We start from the raw sequence: 14,711 nt of genomic DNA on the forward strand, positions 1-14,711 counted from the left end.
CGCCATAAAATGGAATAGGAAAAGACTCGGTCGTATCTAAATTCAAAGATACTGTTGGTTTTGAGCGAAATCGGGAGCGAATGCCGCCTCTGCCGGCTACAGATTTGTGCGTATCTTTGTTGGATTTATGTAAGCACCAGCGACGGACTCGCATTCGCACAGATATATATATAAACCACTTTCGAGGAAGGAGAAAGAGAGAAAAAAGGAAAGCACACAACTGGATGGTGTGCAGAGAAGAGCAGCCGCCGCCGCCGCCACTTTGCAGCAGGAAACATAAATTACACGGCCGCGGTAGAGCAATAAAATAAATTAGCCTTTTTACGCTGCACAAAAGTGCGTTTATCAAACAGTTAACGATTCTGCGAAAGTTGTGAGGTGAATAACCAATAAATAGGCTCCATCGCGGCAGACACTGGAGAACGATTGCCGCCTTTTTGAATGAAATGGTGTTCAACTCTCCCTCACATTCGCTCGTTTCTCACACACACACACACCAAAGTTCCGCCGATTGTGTGTCGAGCTCCCCGGAGAGAATAGAGCGTACCGAACAAAAGGGTCTTTCTCTCTGACCTAATCGTCCAAGCGTCAATCAATACATTTTAAGTGCTGAACTTTCAGGGTGTTCGTTTAAAAATAAAAGGAAAACGTGACTGGTGACTGGCTTATTTCTGCTTGGTGTAGAAACGGATTATTGGATGATTGACTGCTTCTTGAAAGTGGTAAAATTTGCATCTGTTCTTTTGAGAGGAGCAAAAGTGGGAAAACACAATCATTTAAATTGTTTTGATTGCGTTGATAGCTCTGAATGCCTTAAAGTTGAAAAAACGCCTGAATTTTTAATTCTTCAAACGTTTCATTTGTTTATTTTTTTAATTCCTCTGCAATTTGGGAAAGATTGGGTGCCGTTTTGTGTTTTTCTCATTACCTCGCCATACATAAACGTAGTCGACGCACTCGAGTAATTGGGCAATATGCTGCGCCATACACAAAATTTACTGCTGTACGTGTCGACTGGCTTTTTGTGGGCATTGTACTTGAAAACTTGAAGTAGTTCCGTCCTGCCCAACTTTATTAACAAAAAAAATCTTGCTACACACACACAAGTATGTGACACACATTTCCGCAATAAAAGTCAAGTCGTTGCAAAGGTCTGAAAAGGCTCATCGAAAAATTGCCCGGGCCCTTGCCTGCGAAATAAAGCTGTCAGCAGCGGAGAGGTTTCTTTTTACGGCCACTCGGCTGCTGCTGTGTACATGCACTCGCTCCATGAGTAGCCGCAAAACGGGGCGAGCGAGATATGCCACGGACCGAGAATATTTTTACGAAATGAGAGTATGTGTCCAAGACAAGTTCTGGCAGTCAGATATCACCGCGGCACGCTTTTTCCTCGCAGCTCGCACAAAATTTCGCGCTACGTGTTTGCAGATTGTTACGTGACCGAAATTTGGACCGCGCACCAAACACGCGCCTTTTATTCCCCGACTTGCCCAGCATGCAAATGCACGGCTGGCAAAATCGCGGCTGCAAGCATTTTTATATCAGCTGTGTGTGTGTGTGTATCACGCAGCAGTGCTTTGAAAATGTGTCGAGACAGGCAGAAAAGCGGTGGATTTGCGCACGTAGTAAATAACGCAAAAGTTGACCGGTGGCTGGCTGGCTGGCTGGCTGCTGAGTGCGGCCAGATTTATCAAAAAATCGCCAGGCGCGCCGCGGAAAAATATGCACAAATTATCGAACCAGATTTTATATGCAAATTGCGTGGTGACGGCTTAAAATATTAACGCTCCGGCGTGGCTCATTCGCCTAAACGGCCCCTGGCTAGACAATAACCGTCGGAAAGGTGAAGCTGCTGCTGCGTTTTTTTTATCTTACGTAAATATTATATTAACATATTTAGAAAGTAAAAATTAGGAATTAAATCCAAATTCGTAAGCAACAAGCGGGATGAAGACCAAGTCACTTCTTCGTGGAAAAATTAGCATATTTTAAACTAACGATTACCAACAAATAAAAATTATTTGGAGAGCCTAGTAAAAAATTTTGGGCTTTTTGCTGATTTTTTTAGAAATCAATCATCAATGGAAACATGTATTGTACTGTATTTAAAATCAAAATTTAGTTGGTAAATAAATATTTTCAAAAGCTCAATTTGGTTTAAATCTGCGAAAAATTGATATTTACACATTGTCCATTATAAAATCATGACATAGAAAACAACAAACCCAAACCAAATAATAATTTATGAATTCAAATTATTTTTTAATTATTTTGACCTTTAAAATATTTAGGCATTTTCAAATTACGAATTTCGAGTCAGAAATTTTTACCTGGGTTAAACGTGCATAATTTTCATTAGGATCAACACTGCAAACATTTTTCCCAGCGGCCCTTGACGGTAATGATTATAATTGCTGGCTACAAACGGTCATGCGTAGAAGAGGGGTCAAAACAAACAAAACGCAGCAAAGCCCGCGCGCTTATGTATATAAGGCCGGGGCAAAGCAGCTTATTTGCGCTTACTCGTGGGAGCTTGCTAAATTCTGCAAACGTGAAAAATTTATCAGCAGGTCACGGGATGCATCACTCAGTGTCATTGATTGATCGGGGACGCGCGCGGTCGATATCCAAAGCATCAAATTCAAATCAGCCGCGGGGATCAGAATATGATTGGCGGCCAATTGGATATGCAAATCAGCTGGGGGAGAACAAACGCGCTACTGCTGCTGCTGTTTTTTTGGCGACGGAACGAGATTCAGTGTGTCAAATGGCGATTTCATTACTTTTCTGCCGAGCGCGCGCTCGCAGCCACATTCGGACGGACGAACATAGCCGTGGCAGATTTAACAAATATTATTGTGTGCGTGAATCGTTTTCGAGAGCCTTTTGCGTGGATTGTGGCTGTTGGTGTCGTTGTCGCATTACCAGAATTATTTGCACCGTCCATTCGACCGCTCCGAAATTGATTTTCAATGTTCGGACTGACCAAAAAATTTCACCACCAGACAGTTCATAGCACTTTTTTAATTGTTTTAAACATTCCTTTTAATCCAAGTTAGCAGATGCTATTTTTTCATTCGCTGAAAAACGATAATAGCAGTCCAATTGAATTTTTATTTCATTTAGCGAATTTCTGCTTGTCGTTTGTGCATTTTTTGCCGTAATTATCGTAATCATGTCTTGCACAGCGGGAGCCAGATGTGCGATAAAATTGGTTCTCGCTGCGCAGATCCAAGATGGCGTCTGAATGTGGGAAACAAAAAGATCTCTTTGGATTCACGTACGATTGTCAAGAGTTTGTTTTTACGATCCAAAAGACACAATTAGTTAAGAGTAATGCAAATTATGTCACAGTATTGACGAAAGCTTGCTTTTTTTCGCACGAATCTGGCCCCCACTGGTCTTGCATAGTTTAAGAGCATGAAATTAAAATTAAAAAAAACTACCTCAACGATGAAGTGCATGATTATCAATATCCCTTAATCATTGGTGCGTGACTCTATTGCAGAACACTGTATTACATGTAAACTTTAACCAATCTCATACACCGGCTCATGATTTTCAATTACCCACAGTAATTTCCAATCCAATCATCCAAAGCTGTATTGCTTTGTGCATTGGTTTCAAGAGAAATGTAATCATATGCAAATAATCCTCGAAACATACCAGCTATACGTAAATCCTCTCTTTCCGTCAAGAGATTAATCAAGCGGAAGCCATTTTGAATTTAAGTATCTGCCTGAAATTTCATCACTCGATAGGAAGGATCGATCAGAAGCAGCATCTTCTCGACTCTTGCAGCGCAGTATAGCGTAATTAGCCCATTTGGGGGGGGCACTAGACGCGCTTTGTGCGAGCAAGACTTCCGAAAATTGGCTATTGATCTTGCCGGCGAAATCCCAGCAGTCAAAGTGACTCAAGTCAGAATCATCTGCAAACGCCGACAAAAGAGACTCTCTTCCATTAAGTTCATATTTGCCTTTCTCATAATCTGGTGCGAAATTTCTGGCTGCCGAAATCGAACCTGCCAATAAGCCGCGGAGGATCAAATTCTGTGTCAGCCGAGATAATGCCCCGTTAGGTTGATGGGGATGCTGCGTGATGATATTATTCGGCAGCTGATACGTCAGTTTTAATTAAAACTGGCAACGCTCTCGACCCCCCTTGTTTCCCTCTGCTTGTTGAAATGAACATCACCGCAGTTTACACGGAAGAAATTTGTTTGGACGCCGTCGGCAAATTGGCACATTTCAACGAACCCGCTATTCTAAATAATTAAATCAGGCTATAGTCGTCAATTTTTTGACGTGTTACCTCGCTTTTTGTTTCCCCCTAGTTTTCAAAACGTATTCTGTTTGAATTTTTCAATTTCACCAGCTAATTAGCGTCAAAAAAATTTCCGCAAATTGCAAATTCCAAAAGCAGACTGTTTGTTGATCGTGTAATGTAATTTTCAGCCTGTCTATCACGATTTTTGGCTTCTGGCAGCGTCGAGTTTCCAAATTTCCCAGGCTCTCTCACTCAGCCCAATTTCCCTGGTGCTCGGCAACTTCTGCGCTCGGCACCATTTCTCAGCATTTGCTTACGCATTAGACAAAGTTTGCGTAATTGGAGTGGACTCGTTGTGTATTCAAAGTCAATATCATGCTCCGACAACCAAGCACCAAGTCCGTAAATCAGCTTGCTTGCGTCCAGCCCCCAGTCACGTACGGATCTTGGGCCAGAAGGACAAAAAGTTTGCGAACAAGCATCTTCCACGACTGCTCGGCTTGGTTAGAATTTGCCGACTAATTATACTTTCCCTTTGGAGGTAATACTCGCGAAAGACAAGCAGAATTATTCACCCGTCATCAAAATGGAAGACTTGGATTTCCACTCGGGCGTCAGCGCATATTCGCGTTACGTGAAATGAGGAAATTTGAGGGCACGAATGTGATCGGCCAGATAGTGTGTGTGTTGTTGACTCGGATAGCTGGCGTCGGTTTCGGCAGCTGCTTTAATTATGCCTCTTTCGAAATTTATCAAAGCTGCACGCTAACGAGCAAAGCCTGAAGCTAACGAGCAGCAAAACAAGGTGTTAATGAACGCTGTCGATCTCAAGCAGCAACCATTCTCCGAAAAAAATTCCTAATAGTATTTTCCACTCATTCAAACAAATGACGAGGACTTTCTCGTTACTCGTTCTTACTGGAATAATGTAAAAAAGAGAGGCATTTTCTTTTGTTTGAAATTAATAATCAATCTTGCTCTAAAGTAAAATTTTCGGCACCAGCAGTGGAGCAAAATTTCGAAAGAACTTCCTCCATCGAGTGTCAGGATATTGCATTTTTGCACAGGGATGGGAGCCGCGAGATTTTCGCAGCGAAGAATTCATTTCCGACATACAAAATGGTGAGCGTGTGTTGCTCATAAATTCGCTGAACCAAGAAGCGCGAAATATTGCCCCTGAGGAACAAGCAGCACAGCTCAGTCAGAGTCAGAACTACGAGCTCGCACGTGAATTTCTTCCCCCGTATACAACATCTTAACCTCACATCAGTGTAATGCGCGCTCACAGTCATAAATATATATATGCACAAACTCGACTCAGCTGGATATATATGTAAAAACTTCCGCTACTCCTTCAAAAGCTCATTTGCTTTTTGTATATATGGGCCTGATCATCGAGATTCCACTCATTGCATTCAGATTCAGCTCGAGAGATTTCAATAGCTCCAGGAATTCGAGCTGATACATCTCGATACGGACGTAATATTATGATTTTTATAAAACACGATGCCCGGGAAAGTTTTCGGAAGAGCTTTTCGTTGAAGTGGAAAGGAATCCTTCACCAACAACGAAATTAAATACTGGGAACATTCATCAACCTTATTAATATCGGTGTGACAGAAAAAGAGCTGTTATGTTTCCCGAAATTGTTTGCTGCATTTCGTTCAGCCTTTCCTTATTCGAATTGAAAATAAATCTGAATCCGTGTGTCTGTGTGGTGGCTTACAGTTCTTATTTATTTCTGCACGAAAATTTCTTAAAATAGAATTACAACCGTCTGCTTTTTTTAACTACCACAGGGCTATAATCTGACTAAGATAGCCTTAATCTTGAGTGTTTATAAAACAGGATCTATAGCTGTTTAAAATTTGCAAGAAAATGTAGATCTGGATATCACTTTGAGCATAATTAAAGTCAGGCAAGTTTAAGTAGTACTCTTATAATTATTTTTAATCATCGCTGCACCCTAATTAATGAGGAGTTGCATTTTTTCTTAAAATACAATCTAATTTAATGAGATCATAACTTGTCGGTCTAGAAAGAACCTCAAAATTTAAGCAAATGAAGTAAAAAAATCCTTTCTACTCACCGAGGTCGCTGGAGGAAAAGGGCAACGCAGAGATGAGCAGCCACGAGAGAAGGAGCACTGCGTACCGCTTCATTTCGCGCAGCTGGATAAAATCAGAGCACGGAAAATTCAGAGCACAATTCTCTTTCAGCAGCGCGGAAGCAGCTGGCTGGCAGCGAGAGATACGTGGTGCATGAAGAGACAAGTCTGTAGAGAGCGGCGGGCAAGCGAGCGAGCAGGAACGAACGGGGCACGATGTTGATCGCAGCGCGGTCGAGGTGCCACTGACTACCCTTGGAGCACCCTTGGTGGCGCGGCGGCATGCGCGCGGCGGCCGCCGGCTCGCTCTCTGCGTGCGATCGCATTCAAATCCGAGAGTCGCGAGATTTTCGGGCCCGGCTGCCGATGATCCGCCACAAACGTCGTCGCCGAAGCGGAGCCAAAGTCAGAAACGGGCCCTTTGATTCGGATTAAATGCAACACTGCCCAGGCAGCAAGCAGCCCGTTGCCTGCCGATAAGGTTGCAGAGGCAGAAAGGCGGCCGTGTGCCGATTCCTTTGTGCCCTCTCCAGCATCCTTTTATCCGCTGCCTTTTTGCTTCCTTCACAACGATGATGTTCTGTCTATTTTTGTTGCACGTGCAGGAATTTATTCTATGGATCCTGAGCTCTTTGAAGTGCGATCACACAAATATACTTGTAATTTCCCTTGTGCTTTGCCGGCTTTCTGGCTTTCTCTTAAGAGCAAAATTAATTAACAACGCAGGTAAGAGAGAAAATTTAGATTAGCTGAAGATCAGCGGGGGCCAGATGTGCGATAAAATTGGTTCCCACTGCGCAGATCCAAGATGGCGTCTGAATGTGGGAAGCAAAAAGCTCTCTTTGGATTGCCGTACGAGTGTCAAGAGTTTGTTTTTAAAATCCAAAAGACGCAATTAGTTAAGAGTAATGCAAATTATGTCACCATATTGACCAAAACTTGCTTCTTTTCGCGCATTTTCACGTGACCGTTTTTTTGCGCTATACTTCACCGGACGCCATATCTGCGCGTAGCACGAAACTGGTCCCCGCTGCTGAAAATAATAAAAAATTGCATTGATTAAAAACTCACAATCAGCCATACAAAAAATGAATTTGTTTTTTCAAGTAAATGTGTTTCATAGTAGTTTTATATCGGTTAGTCAAACCGATTTAATTAATAATATCTCACTCATCCTTCTAGGAATGTTAGTTCAGAGAGCTGTAAAAATATTGAAACAATCACTGTTCTAAATGCTTGTTAGAATATAATTAATATTCAAATAAAACGGATTTTAGCAGCGTAGAGAGGTGTTTTTCTCCGGCGACAATTTTCCCTGGCGCGTTCCTTGGAGCATTATAAATGCCCTGTTAATTACAATGGAAGTTGGCACAAAAGAGGGCCCGCTCATTTGGACGACGTTAATGGCCGCGCGCTGCTCCAACACCAACAGGATGGCATTTGTTTTGGTATTCGGCAAATTTTTCACCCGGCGGCAGTATAGCAGGAGCTCAAAGAGCGCGCGGGTGGGAGGATCTATGTGTGAATTATTCAAATTAGTCCGAGCGAGGCTGCAGCGCGCGGGGCACACAATAAATTCGGCAAATTAACGAACTGCGCATCCGAGTCAACTTCTTCGGGTTGCAGGCGGATTATTTATTATTTGCAACCGGTTTCTCTTCTCGAATGTAAGGTTTGCGAATTCGGTGTGCTGCGCCGGGAGAGGAGCAGCAGCAGCACTGGCTTTGAGCCAAGCTCGAAAGACACTCTGTCACTTTAAAGAGCGCCCGGCGATTTTGCAGCGGCTGCACGCGGGCGAACAGATACTGCAGAATCAACCGAATTTATAAACAAGATGCTGGAGCAGCCTAGTGTGAACGCAACGAGAGTCTCGCAGCGGGGAAAATGCGAGAAAACGAGCCGGAATGGTAATTCGACGCCTTGCTCTCGAGAATCAGCCAACAAAATGTGCTCCCTGGGTGGGTTGTAAGAGGCAAAGTGATGGAATTGCGAACAGCAAAAGAATCTTCTTCGTCACCAAATTTTGTACACAATAGCGTTCATTCGCAGATGTACATCTTTTATCATCGCTATTAGATTAAAAATTGAATCGAGTTTCGGTCTCTGAGGAGAACATCTTTTCGGTTTATGCAAAATGTGAAAGGTCGTTAAATTTCAGCTATTGAAAATTCAAAAGTGATATTTGAGCTGCAGCACATACAATTTTGTTATGATAATCTGATGGGACAATTTCCCGCGTTGAGAGGAAGCCACGAGCCGCAAGGAACCAAAAAAACCAGATGATTTCTACTGCACGGTTGGAAAAGTGAAAAATTTAGCAGTTTCGGTCTTCATCTTGTTAGCACACTCTTATGGATTTTCCCTCACAGACCATTAAAAACGCTCTCAGCGCTGGGAAAATATCAACAAGATTACAAATAATAAGCCTGAAGCTCACTCTCCCTGCGACACAAATCTCTCTTCAAATTCCATTCATTTTCGAAAAGTCATTTCAAAGGATAGAAATCCTGATTAATTCATCATTAAATTAATTATTAAAATGTTTCTAATTTACTAAGAAATTCATGGATCGCCTCAACGAATCAGCAAAATGTCATTTTGAGAGGAGAGAGTGCAGATGCAAGGGAATGCTGTATAAAATTTAAATTGTACCTTGTGAAATGTTAATTTAGCTTAAAATATTCAGCACGGCCGAGTGAAACGCGTGCGTGCGTGCGTGCACACGGAAGAGAGAGCGAAAGCGTTGGCAGGGAACATTCAAGATTGTGCATAAATAAATATGAGGATTAGCAAGAGCAAACAACAAAAAGGCCGAGCTAAGCCAGGAAATTGAAATAATTACAGAGAGCAAACAAGCCCGGCCGACAACACCACACGCGTCGGCCGGCATAATTTGCTTTATGTGGTTTTGGGCGTGCGGGAGCGGGCAGCTGATGATTAGACCTCTCTCTTGCTGCGCCGCTGGATATTTTTGCCGACTCTCTCGGTGCAAACGAAATTTGAGGGCTGCTGCCAGAGAATTCAGGCAAACGCGAAAGAGAAAGCCACATACAATATTAAAAAGTCGAGCAGAATACGTTGATTTTTATATTCATAACATTTTCACGTCATAAATTTTTTTACGAGGCGCGCGCTCTTCTCGCACGTGATGGATGCATATAAACGCGCCGGTTATTGTTGGGCTCGAATTATCGCGGCTGCATGTGCACACACCGCATACTCGTCCGCGCATGCATTAATGCACCCCCGCTCTCTCTCTTCTCTCGCGCGCGCCACTTTCATCCTGTGTAATCTTCTGCGGCAACGCGTTCACATCATTCCTGGCTTGCCTATGCGGAGCGCATGCTTTTTTTAATTTCTTTGTAGAAGACTCAGGACTAAAATAACGTTGATGGCCTACATTTTTTTTAATAATTATATGTATATAGTTTTTTTTCTTTTTGGGTCACAAAGTCTTGTCGATTTTTTGCTCAGTGTACTTTTATCCGTTCACCAGTTGCGGAAGCCCTTTGTGTTCAAAGCCGCCAATAGATGGCGCCAGCGGTTACTTTAAATTTTATCCACTTTCAGACTCAATCCTGCCACTGTGCATTCTTCCCCTTATTCTTTTGATGTGTTTAAACTTCAAAATTCTTTCTGACGTGTCTACGGCATTTAGTTGAACTGATTTTAGTTTCCAGCACATCAAAATAAATCATTCAAGGTTTAGAAATCGCAGTGGAATTGCCTTAAGGTCGAAATTGTCCGCTGGTGCCATCTATTGGCGACTTCTAGCACTAATGGCTTTCGCCGGGTGTTGAATCTCTTAATTGAACATTATGTGATCATTCATTGGCATTAATTTAATTATTAAACGGCTAGTCCAGGATTTTTAATTTCATATGAAATGGACCATTCGTAATTTGCATACTTCGACAGCTTCTTGAAACATTTCGGATGGTTTTGTACGTAAAATTTAAGGTGTTGCCTTTGCCTTTGCCGGTCTGGCAAATTATTAACTTTTTAACCCTATTATAGGTTTTTCTTAACGAGACAAGTCCGTTAAATTTCCCCGAGCGAAACGTTCTTTTGCTAAATTACATTTTAAAACTTTAACTCCCTCTGAATTCATTACACAGCAGACTAGCTTTAAAAGAAATTCCCAACAAAAATGTGGCACGTGTTGCTCGCTCAAGCAGCGAACAGAACGGGGAACTAACGCTGCAGGCTGAGTCGCCAGCGTAGTCCATGCATTTCTATGGTGCAGTAAGAGAGTCTAGTTAGTAATGATTTCGAAATGCAATTTTCCAGCAAGTCCACAGTCCATGATTAAACCCCGGCACGGCGGTGTGCGGCAAAGTTATGCAGAATTAGCAAATCAACTGCGCGCCACTTCAAAGGCGCGCAATCTGTCAGGTGCAATCAAAGTTTTGGAAAACTGGAGCGGCGTGGGATTGTCCTCGGAATTGCATTCAACACTAATCTGGATCCGATTGCATTTGCTGATTAATAAGCAACAGTATAATTTCCATGCACGTTGCGTTGGCTAATAATATCATATGTGCATGGCGGAATTATTCGCTAACGAATGGACTATTGTTGCCGTCCAGCGAGTGGATAATCGCGGAGCATAAATTGCAGTTAAATCCTTTAATTAATTGGAATGTCGCGTTTCGCGGTTCAGCTGGAATTCCTAATGTTGTTTGCTGTGAAAACACGTCGTTCGTGTACACCGCTATCCGATATAAATTACAGTTCCATTATGTCGAATGGCTGAATTAATAATTAGGGCTCTCTCTCTCTCTCTCTCTCTCGATGTGTATTTGCCGAAGCCAGCGCGAGTGTGTATATGCATAAAGTGCAAATCTTGATGTGGCGCGCGCGTTTGTTCGCTCGGCGCGAGCGCATGTGTTTTGTTTCGCCGTAATGCAAACTGTATCTTGATTAATTAAATATTTAGAGACGTGAGCATGAGTGCATTCGCTCTAATTGGATCGCCGCTATTGTTTACTTAATTACGAACGTCAAGGCGAGCAGCAAGCAAGCAAGCCGCCATAATGTGCGCTTCTGCCGCGTGCATTGCCACCGACGAGCTAATTGATAGGCTTCCTCGATTGATACACGCGTTCGAGCGTGGCTTTGATTGCCCCTGAGGAGCCGTTCACGCTCTCTATAAGTCAGACGAGCGAAGATGCGGGAAACTTGATCAATTATCTCGCCGGAAATATGTAATATAGGACCTAATATATACCTACCAATCGTTTTCAGAACCGCAAATGAAGATTCCTCCAGTAAAAAACTAAAATAAAAAGACTCTAATTCTTATTTTATCCAATTTATTGAAATTTCAGACAAAATGAGTTTGTACTTAATTGTTTAATCGATACAGTCTCTATGAGGTAGGAAGATTATAGTCTTTTATAAAAATGGACAGGTTTTTTAAATATTTATTACCAAAATACTCACAAAAAGCATCAATCACAATTGTAAATTTACTAGTTAACAATTTCAGAATGCTATATCCCCTATTTACCCGGGAACAAACAAATTCTAGGTAAATTAAGGAGATTAATAGAATAAATTGGCCTCATTAACGATCGACCAGCGATAGAGTTTTTTTTAAAAGAGAAAGAACAGTGCGAAAAAACGCTGTTTTAAATATATAGTCTAACAGATTACCCTTTTGGCCCGGCTAGATGTACGCAGTTGTTGCAATCTCGATTGCGCCCTTATTGGTCTCATTGTCAAGCCACCTGGGTTACGAACCCGATTTGTAAGCCACTTTCACGCCGGTCGCCGCACTATTTCATCCTGCACGACCCACATTACACTCGGCTGGTGCCACTTGGAATCACGTCCAAGCGCGTGCAAAACAACTCTGCGCGGTAAATAACGACGATCATGGGGTCGCCTACTCCAGCGGCAAAAAGCATCTCTGCATATATTGAAAGTAATAAGGCGGCAAACGTGGAGGGTGGCTTCTCCATTTGGCCTCTGCCACCGCGTCTGCTGTTGGCGTCCTCGTTTTGTGCAGTGTCGAGAGTATTTTTTCATTTGCTTCTACATTTCGTGATTGTTGTGTGTTACTCGCCGTCTGAACTTATTTTGGACCTGGAAGAGGCGGGCGTTTGGCAAAAAGAAAAATTTGGCACAAACGAAAAGCTAGGAACGCAAATGACGATCACTAGTGGCGCGATCGATAGCATTTTTAACCCTGGTGTGGCTTTTGCTGCTTCACAGGCAGATTTACAAATAAATATTTGATATGTTTAAGTTCAATTAATTGAATTTGCTATAAAATTGTCCCGCCCATACATATAATTCCTAATAATTATTGGTAGGGAAAATATGCTTAAAGATTTTTTAAAAAGTATTTATGTATAATTTTCTTTGAAAGATCTATAGAACTTAGTAAATATGATTTTTTTACTTCTGCTTTTTTATGTCAAAAGAAGCCGAGTTTTCTCTCTTTTAAATATCTTCGAAGTGGGGTTTCAAAAGATTACGTTCCTTGATTGAGCTCAGCAGGGAGTGCAGTCAATCGTTATCAACGGCTGTCCATTAAAATATTCTCATCAGCTAATGCTGCGCGTTGAGTTTTTATTTTTATTGTGTAGTCAACATACCAAAAAAAGTGAATTTTTGGTGTTCAGTGCACTTCAAAATTCAATCGAAGCTGCCCATCATTTTTAATTACCTCCGCGCAGATGTAGTGTTTCATCATTTCTAAGAACCTTTTCCTTTCTAAAAGCTTACCTATACCTTTATCGTCAATAAATAATGAATGAAACGGAAGTAGTAAGTTTCTTGAGCTACAGTTTCACTGTTAATAAAGGTATACAATCCGCTTTGCAATTGTGTCGAGCGGAATGCCTATTCACATTTTCAGCGGAACTTATTACAAGCTGATAATTCCACTAGGCAATCATCTGAGCTTAGAAAACAAACTTCCAGGAAATTGTAAGCTCTAAAAACCATTCAACGGTACGTCCTACAGAGCTAAAACTGCTAAAATTCAATCACCGTTAATTGCGCAAGTTTGCAGAGTGAATTTTGCAAACTCAACTCTTCCTCGTGCAAGTACAAATAATGTTTCAACTCCCTCTCGCCGGCCGGAAGCTTTTGTTTCGTAATTTGGGCAAATATTTGATCGCGGTTGCGTGTGCAATTGGCTGCTCGAAGGGGAATTTTAATTGGATGAAGTGAATGGCTGCGCAAACAGCAGCTTTCTCGCGTTATTTCTGCAGCCGAAAAATCAACAAACAAGAACACTCTCACTGCGTGCGATGATCAAAAGTCTCTCATGCCGCGCCATTAGCCGCGCGCACGACATTCAGCCAGCGGAGCGGAATTTCCATTTCGGGATTTTTTTTCTCCTACCTGAAGTCCGCGCGTGTTTGCCTGTATTATTAATTCTGCTTTCACTTTGCGCTCGGCGCAAAAACGCTAGGTCTTTCGTTAATATTCATCTCCCGTGCAAAGGAGCACTTGCAACGCGTTGGAGCGGACCAAACTTTTTACCGAGCCCGAAATTCATCAGGCAACAACGCTTTGAATGCGGAGAATGTGTGCTCTACTTACTCCCACGGTTGCGTCTCCCAAGACTCGCTATGCAACTTTTCTCATTTACCTTTAAGTGCTTCTTAGCATCCACTCGATACCCTCGAGGTCCAGACGAGATTTAGCAACAGCTATAATCCACTTGATATAATAATTTAACGTTGCTAAAGAGCAAAGAGAAGACCGCAAAGATATTTTCCAGCACACTGCTGATTAGGTGGCCTCGAGCTGCAAGCCAATTAGGAAATGGCTGTGTGTGTATTGTTCAACCAGTTGCTGATGGCTTAACTTTGTCGTCCCTGATTCACCAATATTGCTATCGCAAATCAAAATTTATATACGTTTCCTGATTAACATTCTCTTCTGCCTGCCGCTGTGTGGTTCTTGATAATTATGAAAGTGTAATTACGCGTTTGAAAACTCCTGCATAGCGAGACACAATTTTAAATGGTTCTTTGAACACATCAATTCATGCATTTTCATCGCCATGTGTATTGTAACGAAAGAAGCAGCCACGTGGAAATATACCGTACGTATAGCACGCAAAATTCACTCCTCCGCCGCACGTAGCAGACATGCATGCATGGCCGACGAGAGCGAGGTTTTCTTTGTGCGTACATAAGTACAATGCGACATTCTACAACGACAATCTTTACCTTTCCGTATATGCGCTGGGAATCCCACTTCTGTTCTGCATAGCTCACGTTTGAATACACCTTTGCATCGGCGACGTTTGAATTCAACGAGCTGTTGCACATAACCGCTCTTCAAGGGTTCTCTTCTTGATATTTTTTTC

At 42.2% G+C, this 14,711-nt stretch overlaps 2 protein-coding genes across 2 annotated transcripts in view; one reads left to right on the top strand and one right to left on the bottom strand.

Moving 5' to 3' along the window:
• Nucleotides 1-6,637, bottom strand: part of LOC135948122 (alkaline phosphatase, tissue-nonspecific isozyme-like) — a 102,151-nt gene extending 95,514 nt beyond the window's left edge. The window contains exon 1 of the mRNA XM_065497223.1: nucleotides 6,359-6,637. Coding sequence (XP_065353295.1) covers nucleotides 6,359-6,431 — 73 coding nt within the window. The 5' untranslated portion in view covers nucleotides 6,432-6,637. The remainder of the gene's footprint in view (nucleotides 1-6,358) is intronic.
• Nucleotides 1-14,711, top strand: part of LOC135948217 (solute carrier family 2, facilitated glucose transporter member 3-like) — a 195,301-nt gene that overhangs the window by 105,492 nt on the left and 75,098 nt on the right. The gene's annotated exons all lie outside the window — the stretch shown is intronic.

The sequence above is a fragment of the Cloeon dipterum genome, chromosome 1, assembly GCF_949628265.1.
Source record: "Cloeon dipterum chromosome 1, ieCloDipt1.1, whole genome shotgun sequence".
Taxonomy (NCBI): domain Eukaryota; kingdom Metazoa; phylum Arthropoda; class Insecta; order Ephemeroptera; family Baetidae; genus Cloeon; species Cloeon dipterum.